Source organism: Colobus angolensis, unplaced genomic scaffold (genome assembly GCF_000951035.1).
Source record: "Colobus angolensis palliatus isolate OR3802 unplaced genomic scaffold, Cang.pa_1.0 Scaffold7, whole genome shotgun sequence".
Classification (NCBI taxonomy): Eukaryota; Metazoa; Chordata; class Mammalia; order Primates; family Cercopithecidae; genus Colobus; species Colobus angolensis.
Genome location: NW_012120709.1, coordinates 582,019 through 603,652, shown reverse-complemented (window position 1 = coordinate 603,652; position 21,634 = coordinate 582,019). Strand labels below are relative to the sequence as shown.

At 37.7% G+C, this 21,634-nt stretch overlaps 2 protein-coding genes across 4 annotated transcripts in view; one reads left to right on the top strand and one right to left on the bottom strand.

The window, feature by feature from the left end:
• Positions 1-626: 626 nt before the first annotated feature.
• On the bottom strand, positions 627-6,911 carry ANKRD49 (ankyrin repeat domain 49). 3 transcript variants are annotated; one of them, XM_011926569.1, is made up of 3 exons: positions 6,480-6,911; positions 3,671-3,893; positions 627-2,135 (listed from the first exon to the last, which is right to left on the bottom strand). In XM_011926569.1, exons 2-3 carry the CDS (start codon positions 3,803-3,805, stop codon positions 1,674-1,676), a joined length of 597 nt encoding a protein of 198 aa, XP_011781959.1. In that variant the 5' UTR covers positions 3,806-3,893; positions 6,480-6,911; the 3' UTR covers positions 627-1,673. The 3 variants fall into 3 exon arrangements, 2 of the variants coding, with proteins under 2 accessions (XP_011781959.1, XP_011781957.1); XM_011926567.1 differs by having other exon boundaries at positions 632-2,135; positions 3,548-3,893; XR_001000104.1 differs by having other exon boundaries at positions 1,770-2,135; positions 3,380-3,893; positions 6,480-6,580.
• The window catches only part of MRE11A (MRE11 meiotic recombination 11 homolog A (S. cerevisiae)), an 85,937-nt gene continuing 71,005 nt past the window's right edge, over positions 6,703-21,634 (top strand). The window contains exons 1-5 of the mRNA XM_011926570.1: positions 6,703-6,831; positions 7,609-7,725; positions 9,582-9,714; positions 14,770-14,930; positions 21,087-21,174. Of these exons, the coding sequence (XP_011781960.1) occupies positions 7,706-7,725; positions 9,582-9,714; positions 14,770-14,930; positions 21,087-21,174 (402 nt within the window). The 5' untranslated portion in view covers positions 6,703-6,831; positions 7,609-7,705. The remainder of the gene's footprint in view (positions 6,832-7,608; positions 7,726-9,581; positions 9,715-14,769; positions 14,931-21,086; positions 21,175-21,634) is intronic.

The window sequence follows — 21,634 nt, the reverse complement described above, 5'->3', positions numbered from 1 at the left end:
AAATGAGAAAGGAGCCATCAGCTCTGTGACTTTCAGGCTAAGCAGCCTCATTCAGCAGTCTGCTTGGATAAATAAGGTCTTATTCTATCATCACTGCCTGTCAGCTGTACCTGTCATTTGGTGTCTCTAACTTAGGCCAGATCAAACAGAAAGCAACCTCTTTCTGCCACAAAGCATCTCCCTAGGCAGAGATCACAACATAAACTAAAGCACTAACTCTCAAGAGCCTGTTGTCACAATGATTCAGTTCACATATTATCTCTGACTTTTCTGAGATCATCTAATAAGTTCTAACCAAAAATAAATATTTAATATTTCATTAAATAACATTATTACTTAGTCTAAGGTGACTGGGTTACATAGGATGGCTTGAAAGAGATAAGCCTTGGTGGACATTTAAAAAATTTAAATGAAGTAAAGCGCAATTGGTTTAGTTCCCTTCCCCTAGAGTGTTCTCATGTTGAGAAGACAAAACTTTGGGAACAATCACAGAGGGGCTAGGTACACAATGCAAAATTGCTGCTGGAGAAACTGAGAGAGTAGATATTAAATAACTAAGTGCATGCTGGATGAATAATGTTCTGGATCCAAGAAAGACATACACAGGTAAAAAATGAATTCATGCCTTTTGTGTTGTTCAAAACTTGTACTTTATTTTTCTCAAATATTTTTACTTATGCTTTTTGTCATTATCCACAGTGTTTTTTTTTTTTTAAGCCTGAGCCACTTTGTGGTTTTAGCCTCAATATAATAATCATCCCCTTACTCTTAGACTAATTCCTTTTCCCCTGTCACTTTGCCTTTGTATAGTTTGTAAAAATGAGGACCTTAGAAAATCAACATTTCTTGTGAACTTGAGAGACTATATGAGCAGTGCCCCAATCAGTAGGATTAGGCATGTAAAACCAGTTGGATAGCAGATATATTATGATCTCTTGGAGAAAGGTATAGTTGTGTGCATGTCTACAAGGTCATTGTGATTTGCCATTAGCATAAGGATCATGTAGGTTGACCAGGGTGAGGTAGGACTATCCACAGGATTGTGTAAATTGTGGTAGGGGAGGCAGTATACAATATTCATGAATTAAACACCTCGCTAACTGCTTTCCTGAAAATGGTCTGTGTTCTAAAAGACAAAGATCTAGGTTTTTTGCTGTTTTATGAAGATGCAAGTCACTAATACATTACTTGCTCTAGTTTAAAATGAAAGCAACTGGCTATGGTAAGGTAGAGAAGACAGCTAAATTGTATCAGAATATGTAAGACTTTTAAATTAAGTTCTGAGTTACCTCACCTTATAAAAATATATGTCAATATACTAAGTACTCAACAAAGATCCAGGATGTGGGATATTTAAAAATACATCTCTCTTGGATCAGCACCAAAAATATCAGTTTCTGTACAACCCGTGTCAAGTTTTTAAGTATACACACATTAAAATTATTTCTGATAAAAAATCACAAACTCCACAGAAATCATTAAAGATATATGCAAATTACTTTTAAATACATTCTGACATCAAAGTCAGGCAATTCACTTGGAAGAATGTTATAATGAATATCACTGAATTTTTGTAGTAAGATGTTTGACGTCAACTTTGATTATGGGAATACTTTACATCTCACACAAAGGAGGCACTGGTACTTAGAAACTTAAGAAAATTACTAGAATTGTTAAGACTGAGGTGAAGAATTTGTACAGCCTTCCACAATTTCAAAGAGGTAGTGATAGATACTCGTCCTCCTGGCAATATCAAATGCAGTTTCTTCCAGGTTGTTTTTCAGCCCTGGTTTGACATAACGGTTCATCAAGAGGAGTTCTAGGGTATCCTTGCTGTCTCGGTTTCCAGCAGCAAGATGCAAGGGGGTCAAGAGGCCTTTTGTTTGGGCATTGATATCTGCATCATGCTGCAGTAAGAAAGAAGCCACTCTGGTATTATTCCACTTACAAGCACTGTGCAGGGGCGTCCAGCCATCCACAGTCACTGCATGAACGTCTGCCCCCTGTGCAATGAGCTCCCGGACAATATCTAAGTGTCCACTGTAGGCTGCGCGATGAAGAGGGGTATACTCATCTTCATCCCTAGTGTTCACATGAGTGGCCTTTTCAGAAAGTAGTCTCCGCACTGTAGTTAGCTGAGAAGAAAAAAGGAAATCTTTCAACTCAACTCAAACCAAAACAATAACTAAAACAAAATTGTCTTGTGGTGTTAGATTTAATTAAGTTGAATAAAAACTTACTTGTTAGTAGGTGACTTTAAAATGAAAATAATTTAAGATCTCTTTTTTGGGAGGAGAGGACTACTGATTTAAGAATGAATAAGTTGGCTGGGCGCGGTGGCTCAAGCCTGTAATCCCAGCACTTTGGGAGGCCGAGACGGGTGGATCACGAGGTCAGGAGATCGAGACCATCCTGAGCTACACGGTGAAACCCCGTCTCTACTAAAAAATACAAAAAACTAGCCGGGCGAGATGGCGGGCGCCTGTAGTCCCAGCTACTCGGGAGGCTGAGGCAGGAGAATGGCGTAAACCCGGGAGGCGGAGCTTGCAGTGAGCCGAGATCGTGCCACTGCACTCCAGCCTGGGCGACAGAGCTAGACTCCATCTCCAAAAAAAAAAAAAGAATAAGTTAGTGTTAACTATACCTTGTTGCTTCTAAGAATGAGATTCTCTGAATATCAAACCATACCCTTACTCCTGGTCCAACTAAAGTTCATTGCATAAAAGCTTTGGTCCAATGAATATCATAGGCTTTAATTGTATTTAATATTTTATATGTTATCTGTGAAGAAAACTGCTTGATTTTTCTATTGGATTATCACACCAATATATACACTGTATGAAACTTTTAAAAATAAAACTTTTAACAAAAGAATAAAGTATTAATAAGGAATTCTAGGGATTCAAGAGCTCAAGTCCTTCTTAATACAAACTTAGAAACATCCTTTTAGGTTGTAATTTTTAATTTGTTCTATGGGCCTCTGGTTAAATGTGGCATGCTCTTGGGTTGAAAAGCTATTTAAAATGCAAGACCCTTTTAGTTATTAGTTTACTAAAACAGACATGGGGAAACTTAGTAAAATTAGGTGGAAGTAGCCAAGCAGAAGGAATAGGCTTTTGATGTTCATTCCACTTGGATGATCCTGGGCAAATTAATATTTCTGAATTTCAATTTCTTACTCTATAAAAGAGAAGAATATTACTTATAGAGATACATGAGGATTAAATAATGTAATAAGGTACCTGGTATAGTTAGTATTTAATAAATGTTAGTTTCCATCCTCTTTCCTAAATGATCCTAATGACTTTATATAAATGATTTTAAAATATAGATGATTGCTTGCTATCTTTATAATTATCCTTAAACCCCCAAATAATACCTAGCATGACATTTTGCAGCTTAATATGTGCTTTCATGTACATTGTCTCATTTGGTCCTCACAATCAAGAGATAGGTATGACGGCCATAATAGTAAAGGCAGGCCTTATGGCTTGAACCCAGTGCTATTCTTACTGTCACACTTCCCTCTGTAATTTTTTTTTTTTACCCGATTTTTTTCAGCAGCCCAAAGAAGCAATTTGCTTGGGTCTTTTTCCATTTTTTTTTCTTGCAATCGATACCACTCTTCATTTTTGTCATCTTGCTCCTCATCTTCATCAGAATTGCCTACCCAAAGACTTTGAGTACCAGTAGGAATAAGGTGTCCATGTGTTTCCAACAATTCAAGTTGGTTAAAGTGTTCCGAAAAATCCAAGGAATTCTCTTGGTCTGGTATTCCATCATCATTTCCTTTTTCTTTTTCCATTTTTACTACTATTCTAAATAAAAAGCATTTCAAATGCCAGGGTATAATCTTCCTAGAGATAAATTATGACTGCTTTATTCATCAAGACCTGAAAACACAAATACAAAAGTTATTAGTAAAACAATAATTCAGGCTTTATCAACTGTATAGATAAGTCTCGCAAATATATACAATTAAACCCTGTCTAAACTCTTGTTTTTCTCATGGTATTCCTTACATACACTAAATACTGGTGCTGACAGAAAACAACAAAAGTAAGAAGCATTAGACCACTATTAGATCACAGATTATCTTTAGTGGTCTAATGCTTCTTACTTTTGTTGTTTTCTTCTAAGTCAACTATATTATTATATAACTATTATTTTTAATCTACTGGTTTAGGTATGATGGTATTATGCTAAGAGTGATGAATCCTTGAAGGTTTTGAAGTATAACTAATACAATTAAGAAGGTGCATTCAAGATTTTTATAAACTAGACACACAGATAATATAGAGCAGAAATAAAAACTTCTAATTCCTAAAAAAACTAGTTGGAAGAATCAGGGATTCTTGAAGATGGAATAGCCCCCAAAAGGACATCTGTCCCAATCTCTCATTGGAGCAGATATCTTTATCACAACATCTACACTAATTATCCTATTTCTACTTTGATAATTTCAGGCCTAGGAAAATTCACTGCTTTAAAAAGTAGTCCTATTTATTGATAAGCAACTATAGTTCTTAGTTGGGTCCTTGTTTTCAACTGAATTTCGGCTGTCATTCATTCCTTCATTCAACTAATATGAATAGAATGTCTGGTATGTGTCAATTTCTGGGTACTGGGATTCAATAATGAGCAAGATCCATGTCTTCACCTCAGGAAGCTTACTCTAGTGTAGGTGACTAGCAAAGACATCATGTGATTGGCAAAGTCAACATGATAAGTACTACTACAAGACCTTATCTAGAAACCATGAGTATACAGAAGTTCATAATTCCCCTAGTCCTAAGGGATTAAAGAAGGCTTCTTGAAGGAACTGATGTTTATTCTGCTAAGCCACCATATTAATTTATAAACCAATATCAGCTTAAAGAGTTACACAGCATATAAACCTTAATCAATTGCAGAAAAGGAGAATAACCAATAGATAATTTAAAAATACCAATTCCCAGCCTCCCAACTCTATTTGTCGAAATCTTATCAGTCTTTCAAGGCTCTTCTCAGATATTATCTCTTTCATTCTTTCTTGATTCTCTCATTTAGATCACTTTCTGCTTTCTACTTTTTTTGGTGCTACATTGTATTTCACCACTAACTTTGTTCTTGTTTTTGCCCCTTAAAAGATTGTAAGTTTAAAGATAAGGACCACATTTAACTTATATTTATCTCCTACTTGTCTATAGAAGGCATTAAGTATGTGTAGCATTATATTTAATTAAAGTCTTGTTGCTTGATTTTGCCTGGAATGGATTCTGAGAAGTTCCAGAGTTAGGCATACCCCCAAGATACTGATTTCTGGTACCTAACCTCACAAGTTTAACAGTATACAATCTTAATGTGGTATTAAGTTTTATTACTAGTGGCATAGCACTAAACTCAAGTTTAAATCTATTACTCACGTCCAGTAACTTTTCTGGACCTGTTACTTTACTGTAAAATGTAAGAATTTTACTAAAGTGTTCCTAAGGTCAATCCGGCTTTTCAGTCACCCTTGGAATCAGAGATACCCAATCAGAATCGCTTTGTGTTTTATTAATTCTCCTGGAGCTTCTACTTTTTCTTTGATTCTCAAACTAATTCCTGAACCTTGCAACACAAAAGTGAACATACATCAATTCATTAAACACTTAACAGAGGCTAAAAAATAAAAGTTCACTTGTAACTATATCAAATATAGTAACCTTATACCACAGATCTTATCATCTTCCTTAACATGCTTTTCCTTTTAATAAAAACTCCCTTTATATAAATTTTGAGTTTACAGATTTAGATACAACAAATTATATATAAAATTTTACTAGTATATTTAGTTTAAAAAGCCAAACCTAGGCGCATCTACCTGACTCACAGTTAAAAAACAAAACTGATTACTTGATGATGATATTCCTGATATTCCATGAATATCAGGGTACGTTTCCTAACTTAATGGGCATATCCTATTTTGAGAGAGATCCGAACTATGTCAACTCCTTACAAACAACTCAGTGATGGGGGTGGGGGGGAGTATAAACCTTACAGATGAAGGAGGTTCAGATAGATAAAACAACTTGCCCTAGATCAAGGACCCTTCAGTGGAACTGAAAGGGCAGACGTTCTAATTCAAAAGTTCCACATTATTTTTCGCTGCACTATACATCTTACTGTTATCAGCACAAAGCAATGCAGATGTGCTGAACTCAAGGACCTATGGGTGACACCTGTAGAGAGTCTGGTGAGTGGGAGGGAGGGAGAGGGGATCCAGCTCTGGCACTCTGCCACCGGCCGGGAACTCACAGGCCCGCTAGCTCCGCCTGAGGCCTTCTAAATAGCCAAGAGCGGAGAAGCGGCTTCAGCCCTACCTGGGGACCACGACGCGGCCTGACCTGCAGGGCTCGGCCTGTGTCCACAGGCTACCCACCCGCACGGGCTCAGGAGTTGTTACATGGCGCGGGTCCACCAAAAAGCGCGGTCCGGGACAAGGAATAACTACCCACCTGACAGAAGGGAAAATCGCCGCCTTGCATCTCACTTCCGGGTTTGTCTCCTCGGCAGCTCAAGATTGGCTCCTGCGTGAGGGCGGGGCCTCGCCGCTACTTTCCCCGCCCCTTCACGGCGTGCGGTAGCCAATGAGAACCGAACTGGACTTGAAGCGTCTACGTTACCCATGAAGTGTCGCGAGAGAAACGGACGCCGTTCTCTCCCGCGGAATTCAGGTTTACGGCCCTGTGGGTTCTCAGAGGCAAGTTCGGACCGTGTTGTTTTCTTCTCACGGATCCTGCCCTTTCTTCCTGGAAAGAAGACAGCCTTGGGTCCCTATTGTGGGGCTTTGAAGAGTCCAGGAGTGGGGTAATTTCGGAATCGCATTCGTCTCCAGTTTCTGCAGGTTCCCAGGCTGAAGCCCAGAGTTAACTGGAACCTCGGGAAGAACGGGCCGAGTGGGCCGGGGAGGGGTCCTGGCGGGCTCCGCGTTCCGATTTCCAGGCGCCTGGCGGTGAGGGCGTGTTGAGGCTTGGAATCCCGACGGAATCTGGAGCTCCAGATGTGATGGGGGTTGTCTCGCGGTGGCAGCCACTCTTCCCCAAACCTGGCTGTTTTCAGTCATCCTGCTGGTGCCTAAAGATGTTCCTTCGCAGACCACGTGTTTGTTTATTTACACTCGCTTTAAACGCGGGTCCCTTCCCTTTTCCAAACTAGCCAGGTCCTTTAAAAAAAAATCGTGTGTTTGAGCAGGAAATACAGGATTGCCTCCGTTCTCCAGAGCAACCTATGCCTGCAACTTAAAAATATCTGCACATCTAGAGTTGTTTGTGTGTTGAACCACAACCATATGTGATCCTTTTTGCCCATTTGTTTAGCATACATTAATTTCCCATAAGAGCACGGGAAAGGAAAATAAGAGTTTAGTCATCCTGGTGAAACTAAGATGGCACTGGAGATGTATTATTTCTATGCTTAGTTCATTAAAAAAAATTTAGTGGGTGTTTAGATGAAAATGAGACTTCTGGATTTGCCAGTCTGCTTAAGACGTCTGTACCTTGTGCAGCGTAAATCATGTTGGTTAAATACGTGCAGGCTTTTTAAAAAATGTGTTTTATAATGTAATTTTGTTTTTGGAATTTCTAGAATTTGGAATCGAGTGCATTTTCTGACATTTGAGTACAGTACCGAGGGGTTCTTTGGAGAAGAACCTGGTCCCAGAGGAGCTTGACTGACCTTAAAAATGAGTACTGCAGATGCACTGTAAGCACTGGACTTCTGGAATCCCTTGTTATTTTGGGTTTCTAAAGCTCCTCAACTGTGATCACAATAAAAGAAAACTTATTTAATAAGCAGTAAATAAAGAACCTGCTTGTGAACAGAAATACTAGTCATCAAAAAGGATATTTGGAATGTTTTTAATATTTATCTGTTTAATTAGAAACTAATATGCAACGATAGATTGGAGTCTTGCTGTAATTTGCTGTAATTTGATACAGTATTAAGTTTATGTTCTTAGGCTTTGTCTTAAATTATTGAAGTTATAAATATTCAATTTTCCTGACAAATTCTTACTAGTCAATGCAGTTCTGTTTAAGATTTTTAGAGTAAATTCCTCTAGTATTAAATAAGCTGGAAATGAATTTGAATGAAATGGGAATAAATATAAGGACTATAAAAGTTATGTGCACTTTGGGAGGCTGAGGCTGGCGGGATCATCTGAGGTCGGGAGTTGGAGACCAGCCTGACCAACATGATGAAACCCTGTCTCTACTAAAAATACAAAATTAACCAGGCATGGTGGTGCATGCCTGTAATCCCAGCTACTCAGGAGACCCAGGCAGGAGAATCACCTGAACCCAAGAGGCGGAGGTTGCAGTGAGCCGAGATCATAAAAAAAAAAAGTTATGTGGGAAAGACTTTAAACTTGTAGTCTTTTATCCTAGTTTCAAGTCCTTGGACGCTACTAGCTGTGTGATCTTGGGCAAGTCAGCAATTCTCTGAGCCTTGCCTCAATTTTGCCATTTGTATAACTGGAATAATTATACCTTTCTCAGATTAATTTTGAGGCTTAAATGAGAGAATTCATGTGAAAATACCTCATAAATTGCTACCAAAGCGTGTAGTATTGTGATTTGAAAAGTATTCTGACCTACCTTTTTTGATATAGCAGTCAGAACTGTGTGCATATCATTTTTGAAGTTTTTGAAGAGGAATCGTTTCTGGAAATATCTTTTGTTTGTAAAGATTTGAATTTTGGAGATATATGCAGAGATTTTTTTAAAAATTCATTGTGGTTTATTGAAAATAGCCTGAGTTTTCATCATGGGTTTTAGTCCCGTTTCTATCACTAGTTACGTGATAAAGCAGTTAATTTCTCTGGGTTTAGCCTTCTCATTTGTCAGAGATAATAATGCCTGACTCTTTATCTGTGAGGGTTGAGATGAGATCATAGAAATAAAAGTATTTTATGCAATTAAAGTTAAGTTTAGTGTAAGAGAGTATTAGTAACTATTACATTGCTACTTCACATTAAAGTACCTTTGAATATTACCAAATTCAAATTGAAACAATTCTGTTTTGTTACTTGGCCAACTTTTTTAATGAAATCTAACTCTATAGAGAGTAGAGTCAAGCAAGTGTCTTCAGGGGCCTGAATGTAAGTTATTAGCATATTAGTATAAAATTGACTTATAAATTTAGAGGAAGGCTTTTTAAATTAACTTTGATTTTCTTGGAAGAGTACAAAGTCAGATAAATAACAAGTTTAGATATAGGTATCAAAACCTCTTTGGTTTTCTAAGAAGAGGAAAACAAGCAAACTTTCGGGCCTGGGTTACATGAGTTTGTAAAACTGGTTAACAAGATTGTAAATTTTTGAAGCAGTTATAGAACCTTGTAAAGATTTATGTACATTTGTTCTATATTGAACTAGTGGTTAGGAAAACTAATGTTAATATATGTTGAATACTTCAGATTTTCAGATGAACTCTAAGGCTAAAAAAAAGATTTTACTCCATAACTGTTGTTATTTATTTTATAAGTTTAAGCCTCAATTTGTTTGCATATCCTTTTAATGAATTATTAGTATATTAAATGTTTTTTCTTTTTTAATATAGTGATGATGAAAACACATTTAAAATCTTAGTTGCAACAGATATTCATCTTGGATTTATGGAGAAAGATGCAGTCAGAGGAAACGATACGTTTGTAACACTCAATGAAATTTTAAGACTTGCCCAGGAAAATGAAGTGAGTGTGGTTTATATTTGTGCACTTTCTACTGTATTCCCTTAGTCAACAAGTTATTTTTCCTTCTAAAATTACAGATTTGTTTTATAAGCTCAGGTGCTTACCTTGCCTGCTTGAATATCAATATACTAAAAGCTCAAAGTCGATTTTGTGTGCTTTGTGTCTTAAATTCAAGTAAGAGCTACTTTTGTAGACAGTCTTTAAATTTTACAAATTTTTTGGGGTGTTTACTGAATGCAGGATCCTGTGGCAGTGTCTATTTGAAATGGAAGGTAACTGTCAAAACTTCTGCTTTCAGAGGACATAGAAGAAAACTAGTGTGAAAGACATAGATCCACAATCCTCAGATGCAACGTTGTATGTGATAGGAGCCCTAAGGAAATTCTAAATAGCATTTCCTGTGAGTTTAGAGGCAGAAAAGATCACATTTAGATTATAGCAAGATGAGGGCTGGGCGCGGTGGCTCATGCCTGTAATCCCAGCACTTTGGGAGGCCGAGGTGGGCGGATCACAAGGTCAGGAGATCGAGACCATCTTGGCTAACACAGTGAAACCCCGTCTCTACTAAAAATACAAAAAAAATTAGCCAGGCATGGTGGCGGGCGCCTGTAGTGCCAGCTACCTGGGAGGCTGAGGCAGGAGAATCACGTGAACCTGGGGGCAGAGGTTGCAGTGAACCGAGATCACATCACTGCACACCAGCCCAGGGAACAGAGCAAGACTCCATCTCAAAAAAAAAAAAAAATAGCAAGATGAGCTTAATGAAAAAGGTTGTGTTTAACTTGGGCTTTGGAGGAAGGGTAGAGTTTTGGCCAGTGGGGAGCATAGAGAATGTACATCCATGTGAAGCAGGAGTGAAGACACAGGTAAGACAGTATAAGGTATGTTAGGAGCCCTGTAGTCAATTTGGCTCACCAGCAGGTCATAGTTAGCAAGCATGCTGAGACACTAAAAGTAAAGGTTTGAGCTGCATTAATGAGGACTTCAAATATCAGATTGAGAAATTTGTACCCAGTTCAATAGAAAGTCTTCTGGCAGCAGAGTATAATACCATGAATTGGAGACCAGTTTTTTGAAGTGTTGTCCTTAGGGATGGGAAAGAGGAAGTGAATGCAAGAGATACTGCAAAAAGAGGATTCGTGTACTTTGGTTAGTTGTAGGGTGTGGAGATAAGGGCAAAGGGGATGACAGTGACTCTGAAATGTGTGGAGTTTGTGTGAATAGTTGTACCAAAAATAGAAATAGGTAGATAAGGAAGAGGTACTTCTTTATGTGGGAAGGTGACAATTTCTGATTTAGACAAATTTAGAGTTGGAGACTGCAATGGGACAATCAGGGAAAAATTTCAGCAGGCAGTTAACACGTCAGCCCAGGAGAGGGTTGGAGAATAAACAAAAAGTTGACTTGCAAATTAACACCTCCAATCTTGACTTTTCTGCAGAGTTCTCTTCAGTTTATCTGCTAGGTCCTTATTTCTTCCTCCCAAATATATATGGTGCCTCTCTACTACTCTCTTCACACTAATAAACTTAGTCCAAAGCTTGATCACGTTTCACATGGCCTGCAGGAGGTCCCCTTCCATCTTTCTGCTTCCATTCTTTTCTGCTGCATCTACTCAGCATACATCTACTCAGCATAGCAGCCAAAGTGAACTTTTAAAGTAATAAATCAGATCATGGCACTCTGTTGCCTAAAATTTTCCAAGTGTCATTCCACTGAATCTAGTATAAAATTCAAACTACAAGGTTCAACTCGATCTTGGCCCCTGCCATGAAACTTCATCTCCTACTACTCTCTGCCTGATTTACAGTGCTACATCCACACTGGCACGTTCTACTCTGAGGCCCTTACATATCTAGTTCTTTCTGCTTGGAGCACATTGATCTTGGCAGGACCTACTTCTGAGAGTTCAAGTCTTACATTTTTGGAGACATCTTCCCTGATACTTTCAAGCACTCTTTTATCACATTTCTCTGCTTTATTTTTTTCATAGCATATTTTTAATACCACTATCTGAAATAATTTATTGAATTACTTACTTATTTATTATCTGTCATCTTCACTAGAAGGAAAACTCCAAGAAAGTGAAAATCTTTTGTTTGTTCATGCTATATCTTAGTGCTTAGAAAGAATCAAGAAAGCAGTGGGTATACATATTTTAAGTTTCTTAATTAAGTGAGGCAATGGCTGGATTCTTTCATTTTAGGTTCAGGGGTACATGTACAGGTTTGTTATATAGGTAAACTCATATGACAGGGGTTTGTTGTGTAGATTATTTTGGCACCCAGGTATTAATCCTACTACCCCTTTATTATTTTTCCTCATCCTCTCCCTCCTCCTGTCATCTGCCCTCTGGTAGTTCCTAGTGTCTGTTGTTCCCCTCTTTGTGTCCATGTGTTCTTATCATTTAGCTTCCACTTATAAGGGAGAAGTGGTATTTGATTTTCTGTTCCTCCATTAGTTTGCTAAGGATGATGGCCTCCAGCCCTATCCATGTCCCTGCAAAGGGCATGACCTTGTTCTTTTTCATGGCTGCGTAGTATTCCATGGTTTATATGTACCACATTTTCTTTATCCCGTCTACCATTGATGAGCATTTAGGTTGATTCCATGTCTTTGCTATTGTGAATAGTACTGCAGTGAACATATGTGTGCTGTGTCTTTATGGTAGAAGGATTTATATTCCTTTGGGTATATACTGAGTAATGGAATTGCTGGACGGAATGGTAGTTCCATTTTTAGCTCTTTGAGGAATTGTCACACTGCTTTCCACAATGGTTGAACCAGTTTACACCCCCACCAACATTGTGTAAGTATTCCTTTTTCTCCGTAATTTCACCAGCATCTGTCCTTTTTTGACTTTTCAATAATAGAATGTAAGGTGAATTTTTCCTTCCCTGAAGGCACAAAAACTTGTGGCCAAAGGTCTGTTTCCTGCCGGAGAATCCTGCGTGTGCTCTTTCTTTTTTAACTCTTAAGCCTCAAAACAGAATCTTCTCCTGAGAGTAAGCTACTTACTTCTACTTTGCCCTTTCCTTCACCTCTGTTTCCACTGTTTCCCTTCCCTGCATTCCTTAATCTTAACTGTTCCAGCCCCCATAACCCCTAGGGACTTCTAGATGCGTATGATGTTTACTTGTTTTCTTGATTTGTATTTAGTATTTCTTATTATTGAAGTCTAAATTCTTCCTGACTTTTAAGTCCCTTATTATGTTGGCCCATGCCCACTAACCAGTCTTAGTTCTGTTCCCTAGATTCTTGGAGTCTTTTTTTAAAAAAACTTTTTATTTTGAAACAATGTCAGTCTCACAGAAAAGTTGGCAAGAATGGTGCATAGAATTCCTTACCTGTCACCCAAGTTTTCTAACATTTTGTCACATTTGCTTTATCCTCTCTTTACAAACACACGATTTTTTTCCCTCAACCATTTGAGAGTAAACTGCATGTATAATCATAGAAAACCAGGAAAGTAGTATTGATTCAGTGCTATTATATAATGTTAAGATGTTGCCAATTCTTCCTGTAATGTCTGTTATAGCTCTTTGGAGGCTGGTTGGTGGCATCCAGGACCCAGTCCAGGTTTACATATTGCATTTAGTTGCCATGTCTCTTTATCTCCTTTAATCTGGTACATTTTCCTGAATCTGCCTTGCCTTTGTTTTTCATGACCCTGATATTTTGAAGAGTACACAGGCCAGTAATTTTATAGAATCTTCCTCATATTGACTATATGTGGTATTTCCTCATGATTAGGTTCAGATTCTGCACTTTTGGCAAGAATACCACAGAAGTGAGTCATGTTCTTTTCAATATTTCCTAGAGTCACCGCCAGCCAGTTTAAAAAAATTTTTTTTAATGTTTGAATGATGGCAAAATATATTAAATACATAACATAAAATTTCCCTTGTTAACCATTTTCAAGTGTACAGTACAGTAGTGTTAAATACATTCATATTGCTGTGCAACCAATCTCCAGAATTATTCTCATCTGGCAAAAATGATACCCATTAAGCAACAACTTCTTTTCGCCCCATTATATTTTTCATTTGGTTTGTTGTTTTTGTTTTGTTTCTTCCATGCCTTTGATTGTGATCATTTTCTTCCTTTTACTCAAATAGTGTTCATTCTGGAAGACCTAGCTTAAATCTCACATTTTTATTAAAGTTACCCTAACTACCATACGCACAGTGATCTATACCTTGTGTTCTTTTGTATGATTAAGCACTTGTTTCTTTAGGTGCATCGTATATGTCTTGAAAGCCTGTGTTAAGACTTTTTCTGTATGATTTCCCTCCTTCACTGAAGTTATTCCTAGAATGTCTTCCTCAAAATCATTTATCTTTCCTAGTGCAACTAACATGCCATCATGTTAGTTCATCCCGTCTAGACTTTGTGTCCATAGACGAATTGTCCTGCCTTGAGTTCATACTCGTCGTGGTGTCATCGCCGCTGCTGGTTGCTTACGTGTCCATTCTAGTACACCCCAGAGTTTGACTTGTGTTTGGATGTATAACAGTTTGCCTCTTCCATTAGAGTTTGAACATATTTAGGATAGGGATGATATTTTATTCATCATTGTATCCTCAGGACTCAGCAGGGGGTCTTGCATAGAGTCAGTATTTAATGAGGGCAGGGATATAATCTGTTTTGTAGATTGCTTTTTTTTAGCTTCTAGAACCTGTAGGAATTCTAAATAAATGCTGACTGAATTAAATGAATGATTTGGATTGAATTTGGTATCTCTTCCATACGTTCTGTTGAAGTGCTAAGTTTATGTTTGATTCGAATAATAGAAAAAACATGATCACCTTGTGTAGCTTGAATCAGAGACTTGGTGTAATTGGAAGATGGCTTTTTGTAAGATAGCTTAGTCAGCTAGATTAGAGTCAGATTAATTACCAGATTGAAAGTCCCTTTGAATAAATAAAATGTAAATTTTTAAATTGCCATACATAATAGTGTCTTTTGTGAGTTTTTTTAATCTCTTTCATCTGCAGTTTATAAAAATGTTACCTGTAAAACATACTAATTTTAACACCTTTTTCTGTTGATCAGGTGGATTTTATTTTGTTAGGCGGTGATCTTTTTCATGAAAATAAGCCCTCAAGGAAAACGTTACATACCTGCCTCGAGTTATTAAGAAAATATTGTATGGGTGATAGGCCTGTCCAGTTTGAAATTCTCAGTGATCAGTCAGTCAACTTTGGTTTTAGTAAGTAAGTATATTTATTTACTTGAGTGAATGATTACTTGTGTATGGTATTTTCTGTATAAAACGCACAAACACACAGTTAACCATTTTGCTTTCCACATAAGCTATTTTCTTAGTAAATATCATTCTTTGAATTTTTTGTACATCGTCATATTAATTTGTATTTTCCCAATTAATAGTGGGACTGACCCAGCTACTCAGGAAGCTGAGGTGGGAGGATTACTTGAGTCCCAGAAGCAGAGGTTGCAGTGAGCCAAGATTGTGCCACTGCACTCCAGCCTAGGTGATAGAACAAGATTCCATCTCAAAAAAAAAAAAAAAAAATGTTGGGACTGAATATCTTCTCAGGTTATTGTACATTTTGGTATCTTCTCCTGTTCATATCCTCTGCCTGTTTTGAAAACTGAGATTTTTTGTTTGTTTTTCTACCTGAATTGCAGAAGTTACTTATATATTCTAGTTAGTAAACCTTTGTGATACATATATTTTTTCCCAATTAGTGGCTTGTGGCTTGTCTTTTGACTTTGTTTATGGACTCTTGTTGACAGAAATATTTAATTTTTATGTAGTTAAATCTATTGTTTTTTCTTTTTTTCCATTTGTGCCTTTGGGACCATTTATGATATTCGTCAGTCCCTGTATTATAAAAATATCATGTGTTTTTTCTTTTTTTTTTTTTTTTTTTTGAGATGGGGTCTCGCTCTGTTGTCCAGGCTGGAGTGCAGTGGCGTGATCTTGGCTCAGTGCAACCTCCGCCTCCTGGGTTCAGGCAATTCTCCCTGCCTCAGCCTCCTGAGTAGCTGGGATTACAGGCACCCATCACCACACCTGGCAAGTTTTTGTGTTTTTAGTAGAGACGGAGTTTTGTAATGTTGGCCAGGCTGGTCTTGAACTCCAGACCTCAGATAATCCACCTGCCTCGGTCTCCCAAAGTGCTGGGATTACAGACATGAGCCAGCGCTTCCGGCCCATCATGTCTTAAACATTGTACAGGATCTCACATTGCGTTTAGTAGAAAAGTTTCCTTAGTTTCTTCAGCCCGTGTCAGATTTTCTGTTGTCTTTCGTGACCCTGATACTTATAAAGAGGTCAGGTATTTTGTAGAATGTCCCTCAATTTGGGTTTTTCTCTTGCTTTCTATGATTAGATTGGGATTATAGGTTTCGGGGCAGAATATTCAAGAAGTGACCCTTTCAGTCACATCACATCAGGAGGTGCATGACATCAACCTGATTTATCACTGGTGATTTTAACCTTGATCACTTAGTTAAGCCGGTCTCTGCCAGGTTTCTCCAGTGTAAAGTCATTATTTTTGCCTTTCCATGTGCTGTTGGTTAGAATTGAGTGTCTGAGTCCATCTTACTCTCAAAGGGAAGGGAGTTAAGTTTCCACTTCTGATGGACATAAAACCACCAAAGTAATTAATAAATATTTTAGGGGAGATATTTGAGGCTGTGCGACTTTTGTATTCCGCCTTAAATTTGTTCATTAATTTTAGATTCATCAGTGGATCTTATCTACAACAGTTATAACTGTGATATTCTAATTGTGATTTTCTATTTCCTATATTCTTTCTACATATATTAATTGGGATTCTTTTGTAAGGAAGATTTGCCCCTTGTCCCACATTTGTTTATTCAATTTTCTATATCAGTTTATTCAGTTGTCTGTGTCAGTTTATTCAGTTGTCTGTATCAGTAGATACATTTTTTTCCTTTGGGTTATAATTTAATACTATCATAATTTACTTGTGGCTTAAATTGTTCCAGCTTTAGCCATTGGGCTCTTTTTGAGATTGGCTGCTGTATCCTTTTGATATACCCCCATATCCCACCCTTTCTTCTGATTTTTTTCACTGTAAGATGTTCCAGGCTGATTTTGTACTTTTTCTTAGCTTCAAACTCAACCATTTCTTCAAGGAGCCCTGGTTCCTTTTGGAGAATGGTATTTGGAAACCAAGATCTGGATGTTAGATGTGCACATTACTATTGTATTGTTGCTTCTAGGCTCTCAGTGGACAGAGCTAAGAAAAATATGTGTACATACTAACCCATGAGAATAGACATACTCATGTTTATTTATTTATTTATTTAAATTTTGCTTTTGAGACAGGGTCTGGCTCTCTTGCCCAGGCTGTAGTGCAGTGGCATGATCATAGCTCACTGCAGCCTCAACCTCCTGGGTTCAAGCTATCTTCCTGCCTCAGTCTCCCAAGTAGCTGGGACTACAGGCATGTGCCACTGTATTAGTCCGTTTTCATGCTGCTGATAAAGACATAATCGAGACTGGGCAATTCACAAAAGAAAGAGGTTTAATGGACTTACAGTTCCATATGGCTGGGGAGACCTCACAATCATGACTGAAGGCAGGAGGAGCAAGTCATGTCTTATATGGATGGTGCAAGGCAAAGAGAGAAGTTGTGCTGGGAAACTCCCATTTTTAAAACCATCAGATCTCTTTAGACTTATTCACTATCACTAGAGCAGCACAGGAAAGGCCCGTCCCCATGATTCAGTTATCTCCTACGAGGCCCCTCCCACAACATGTGGTAATTATGGGAGCTACAAGATGAGATTTGGGTGGGGACACAGAGCCAAACCATATCAGCCACCACACCCAGCTAATTTTTAAGAAATTATTTTTGGTAGAGATGGGGTCTCACTATGTTGCCCAGCTGGTCCTGGGCCCAAGCAGTCCTCCTACCTTAGCTTCTCAAAGTGCTGTGATTACAGTTGTGAGCCACCATGCCTAGCCCATATTTATTTCTTATTTATTTTTTAAAGTGTGACTTTATATTGGGAGGTAAATTTTTTTTTCAGATTTTGTCTACATGAAAATGTTTATGTTTACTTTCCCCTTGATTGATAGTTTGGCCGCATATAAAATTGAGTTTTAAAAGATTTGTATAATACTTCGTCCTTGTTTGTAAAAATTGTGGTCAGTGTCTCTGCTCTCCTTCTATTCAAATCTAAAACTCGAGACATTTTTTATTTTTTATTTTTTGAGAAGGAGTCTCACTCTCTCGCCCAAGCTGGAGTGCAGAGGCACGATCTTGGCTCACTGCAACCTCTATCTCCCAGGTTCAAGCAGTTCTCCTGCCTCAGCCTCCTGAGTAGCTGGGACTACAAGTGTGCACCACCATGCCCAGCTAATTTTTTTATGTGTTTTTAGTAGAGATGGGGGTTTCACCAGGTTGGTGAGACTGGTCTTGAACTCCTGACCTCAAGTAATCCTCCCACCTTGGCCTCCCAAAGTGCTGGGATTATAGGCGTGAGCCACTGCACCGAGCCGGGACATTTTTTGACTTTAGTGTTTTCTTTCTTTTATCTTATTTTTAAACTGCATTCTGTTTTGAAAACTGTTTCCCCACCCTATATACATGTTTACCTATTTCTTTGCTCACTGTTGTTTCTTGTATTTCATTTCTTTTGTGTAGATTTAGTTTCCTTCTTTCTGAAGTACAGTTTTCAGTAGTTTTTTCATGCAGTGTCGGTGGGTGGTAAACTCTTTTTTTGTTGTTGCTGTTGAGGAGTCTACTGTTAGTTGAGTTGCTAGAAAGTTTAGCATAGTGATTAAGAGCATGGGTTCCCGTAAAAAACAGTCTGAGTTCAAATTCTGGTTCTGTCATTTAGTAGTTGTAAAACTACGTTAGTCACTTAACCACTCCACCTTAGTTCTGTCATTCATGACATGGGTAAGAAATGTGCCAATCTTACAGAGTTGAGAAGATTGAGATGATAAGAAAAATGCTTAGAGTAGTGACTAGCATAAAGACAATACTCAGGTAACTCTTAAGATTTTCTTGTTGTTCTTAACATGTTGCAGTCTTACTTAGCTGTGGATTTAATTCTCTTTGTCCCGTGTGGGCTTTATCATATATTTAGTGTAGTATTACTGTTTTTCAGCAACTTGGGGAAATTCCTATTCATTATGTTTTCAAATATTGTTTCCCTTGTCTTTCTGAATATCATTTATATATCATACTGTTAAAAAAAATACTGCCCATAACTTTACCTCTTTGTGTTACGTTTTGGATAATTTAATCTTCCAGTTTACAGTTCATGTAGAAAATAGACAAAGATAGGGAAATCCTGAAAAAGAAGACTATTAAGGAGTTAATAGCCAATTAGATTTGAAGTATAACAATGCTACAATAATTGAAAATGTGGTATGGCTTATGAATTGGTAGATAGGTAAGTGAAAGAGAATAGAAACTCCAGAAATAGCCTCAAATACATGTAGGAATTTAGTATTTGATGAAGGTCACTGGCTCATAATGTAGGGGAAATAATGGATTCAGTAAATTTAAAAATCTAGGTGTTGGAAAGCCTTCTAAGTATGATGTAAGATCCAGAAGCCTTAAAGATTCGTACATTTGTCTTTGCAAAAATAAATTTCTGTATGCCAAAAACTGCCTGAAGCAAAGCCAGAAGTCAGAGTTCAATCAGGAGGAATAATTGCAACCAATTGCAAATTAAGGCTGAATTCCCCAAAAGCAGTTCTTTCAAGACAATAACATTCATGAGTTAGTAAGAAATAAGGAAGATGGACATACTTCACAGAAAAGGAAATAACATGACATTTAACCTTTTTTTTTTTTTTTTTTGAGACAGAGTCTTGCTTTGTCGCCGAGGCTTGAGTGCAGTGGCGCGATCTCGGCTCACTGCAAGCTCCACCTCCCAGGTTCAAGCACTTGTGCTGCCTCAGCCTGCCAAGTAGCTAGGACTACAGGCGTGTGCCACCATGCCTGGCTAATTTTTGTGTTTTTAATAGAGACGGAGTTTCACCGTGTTGGCCAGGCTCATCTCGAACTCCTGACCTCAAGTGATCTGCCCACCTCGGCCTCCCAAAGTGCTGGGATTACAGGCGTGAGCCACCGAGTCCGGCCTAAATGTATTTTTAAAAGTTTGATCTAACTCATAAGAGAAAGAGCTATACTGAAATATTTTTCTCCTATCAGGTTGGCATAGGTCTGTGACTCTCAATCCTGAGTGCACAGTACAGTTACCTAAGAACCTTTAAAAATATTGATGCCCCGTCTCCAGGCCAACTGACTTAGAGTCTCTCTAAATATGTCATGGGCATTGGCATTTCTTAAAAGATCCCCAAGATAATTCCAACATGCTACTAGCATTAAGATCTACTAGCATAGATTTAAGAGCTGGATAATATACTATGTTAGTGAGGTAGGGGGAAACTGTCCCTCTTGTGCATTGCCATTGCATTATGTGTAAATCGTTATGGTGGGAAATTGGCAGTGTCTATCAAAATTACAAATGCATGTACTCTTTAACTTAACAGTTCCCTTCCAGGTATCCCTTTACAGGTCGACTCACAAGGGCAACAAGATTACTTTGTACAAGATCACTCCATACAAAATTACTTTGTACAAGATTACTCACTGTAGCATTGTTTGTAAAACAAGACTGCACAGAATCTAAATGTCCATTGGTAGGGAACTGCTCAAACACATCATGGTAATCCATGTAATGGAGTACTGTGTGACTGACAGAGCAGAAGAAAGGTCTTCATGTACTGATGTGGAATGATTTCTAAAATACGTTGAGTAATAAAAGCAGAATGCAGAAATCTATATTTTTGTATCATTTATGTAAGGAGGAAGAAAATCTATTTGTGTGTATAGGTATAGGATCCTTTTGAAAAATGCACTAGGAATTGCTGACATTATTTGCCTCTGAGAAGGGGAGCTGGATGGCTGGGGGCAGGGGCTGACAGGAAACTTTAATTTGCACAGGTCATAATTGATAGAGCTCGGAGTTTTAATTTACCTCTTTGGGATTCTAAAGTATATGGGTTTTCTTCCCTCCCCCCACTATGAATAAAAACCATAAGCTAAGTTTTTAAAATTTTGAAGGCCTATTTACTTTTCATTAATTAGATGTACTACTCATACATACCACAAGCACTGTTTATTATAGTTGGGGTTTCTTTAAAATGTAGTACTTTGAGATATTTTCAAACTAATTGAAATGAATTGTCACCTACGATTTTATTTTTTAAAGCTCTAAGCTAGTGATCATATGCCAATGTAGATTATGCAGTTTACCTATGATTGCATTAATATTTTGGAGGAGAATCTTAGGGAAAACAGCTTTTGTCCCTTGTAGAAATTTTAAATAACTTTTTTTTTTTTTTTAAGGTTTCCATGGGTGAACTATCAAGATGGCAACCTCAACATTTCAATTCCAGTGTTTAGTATTCATGGCAATCATGACGATCCCACGGGGGTAATTATTGTTTTCTTACGGTTTGTTGGAATTTTGGAAATGATCAGTTTAGTTTGTCTATGGAGAGCATGCCTCCCCTTTTACTCAGTGTGTACTAGTCAAATTGCGTCAAAAAGTCAAGTTGACTTTTCACATTCATACAAACTTTTATACTGCTTTTTAGATTTTTTTAAAAATCTGGAATAAGAATTGGTGTATGAGCGATGCTTTTATTTCATTAGTGCTGATGTTAACAGTAAGAAGCCAGGAGTAGGAGTGAACACCTAACGTTTGTATAGTGCTTTACAGTTTGCCAGTGTTTTTATAACTGTCTTATAAAATCTTACTTTTAGGAAATGATTGTTTCATGAACGTCTTTAAATCTAAATTAGATTATCTTAATTTAGATTATCTGTTAGATAATCGAATCACAATTTAGACTATCTGTTAGGTAATCTAATCTCAATTTAGACTATCTGTT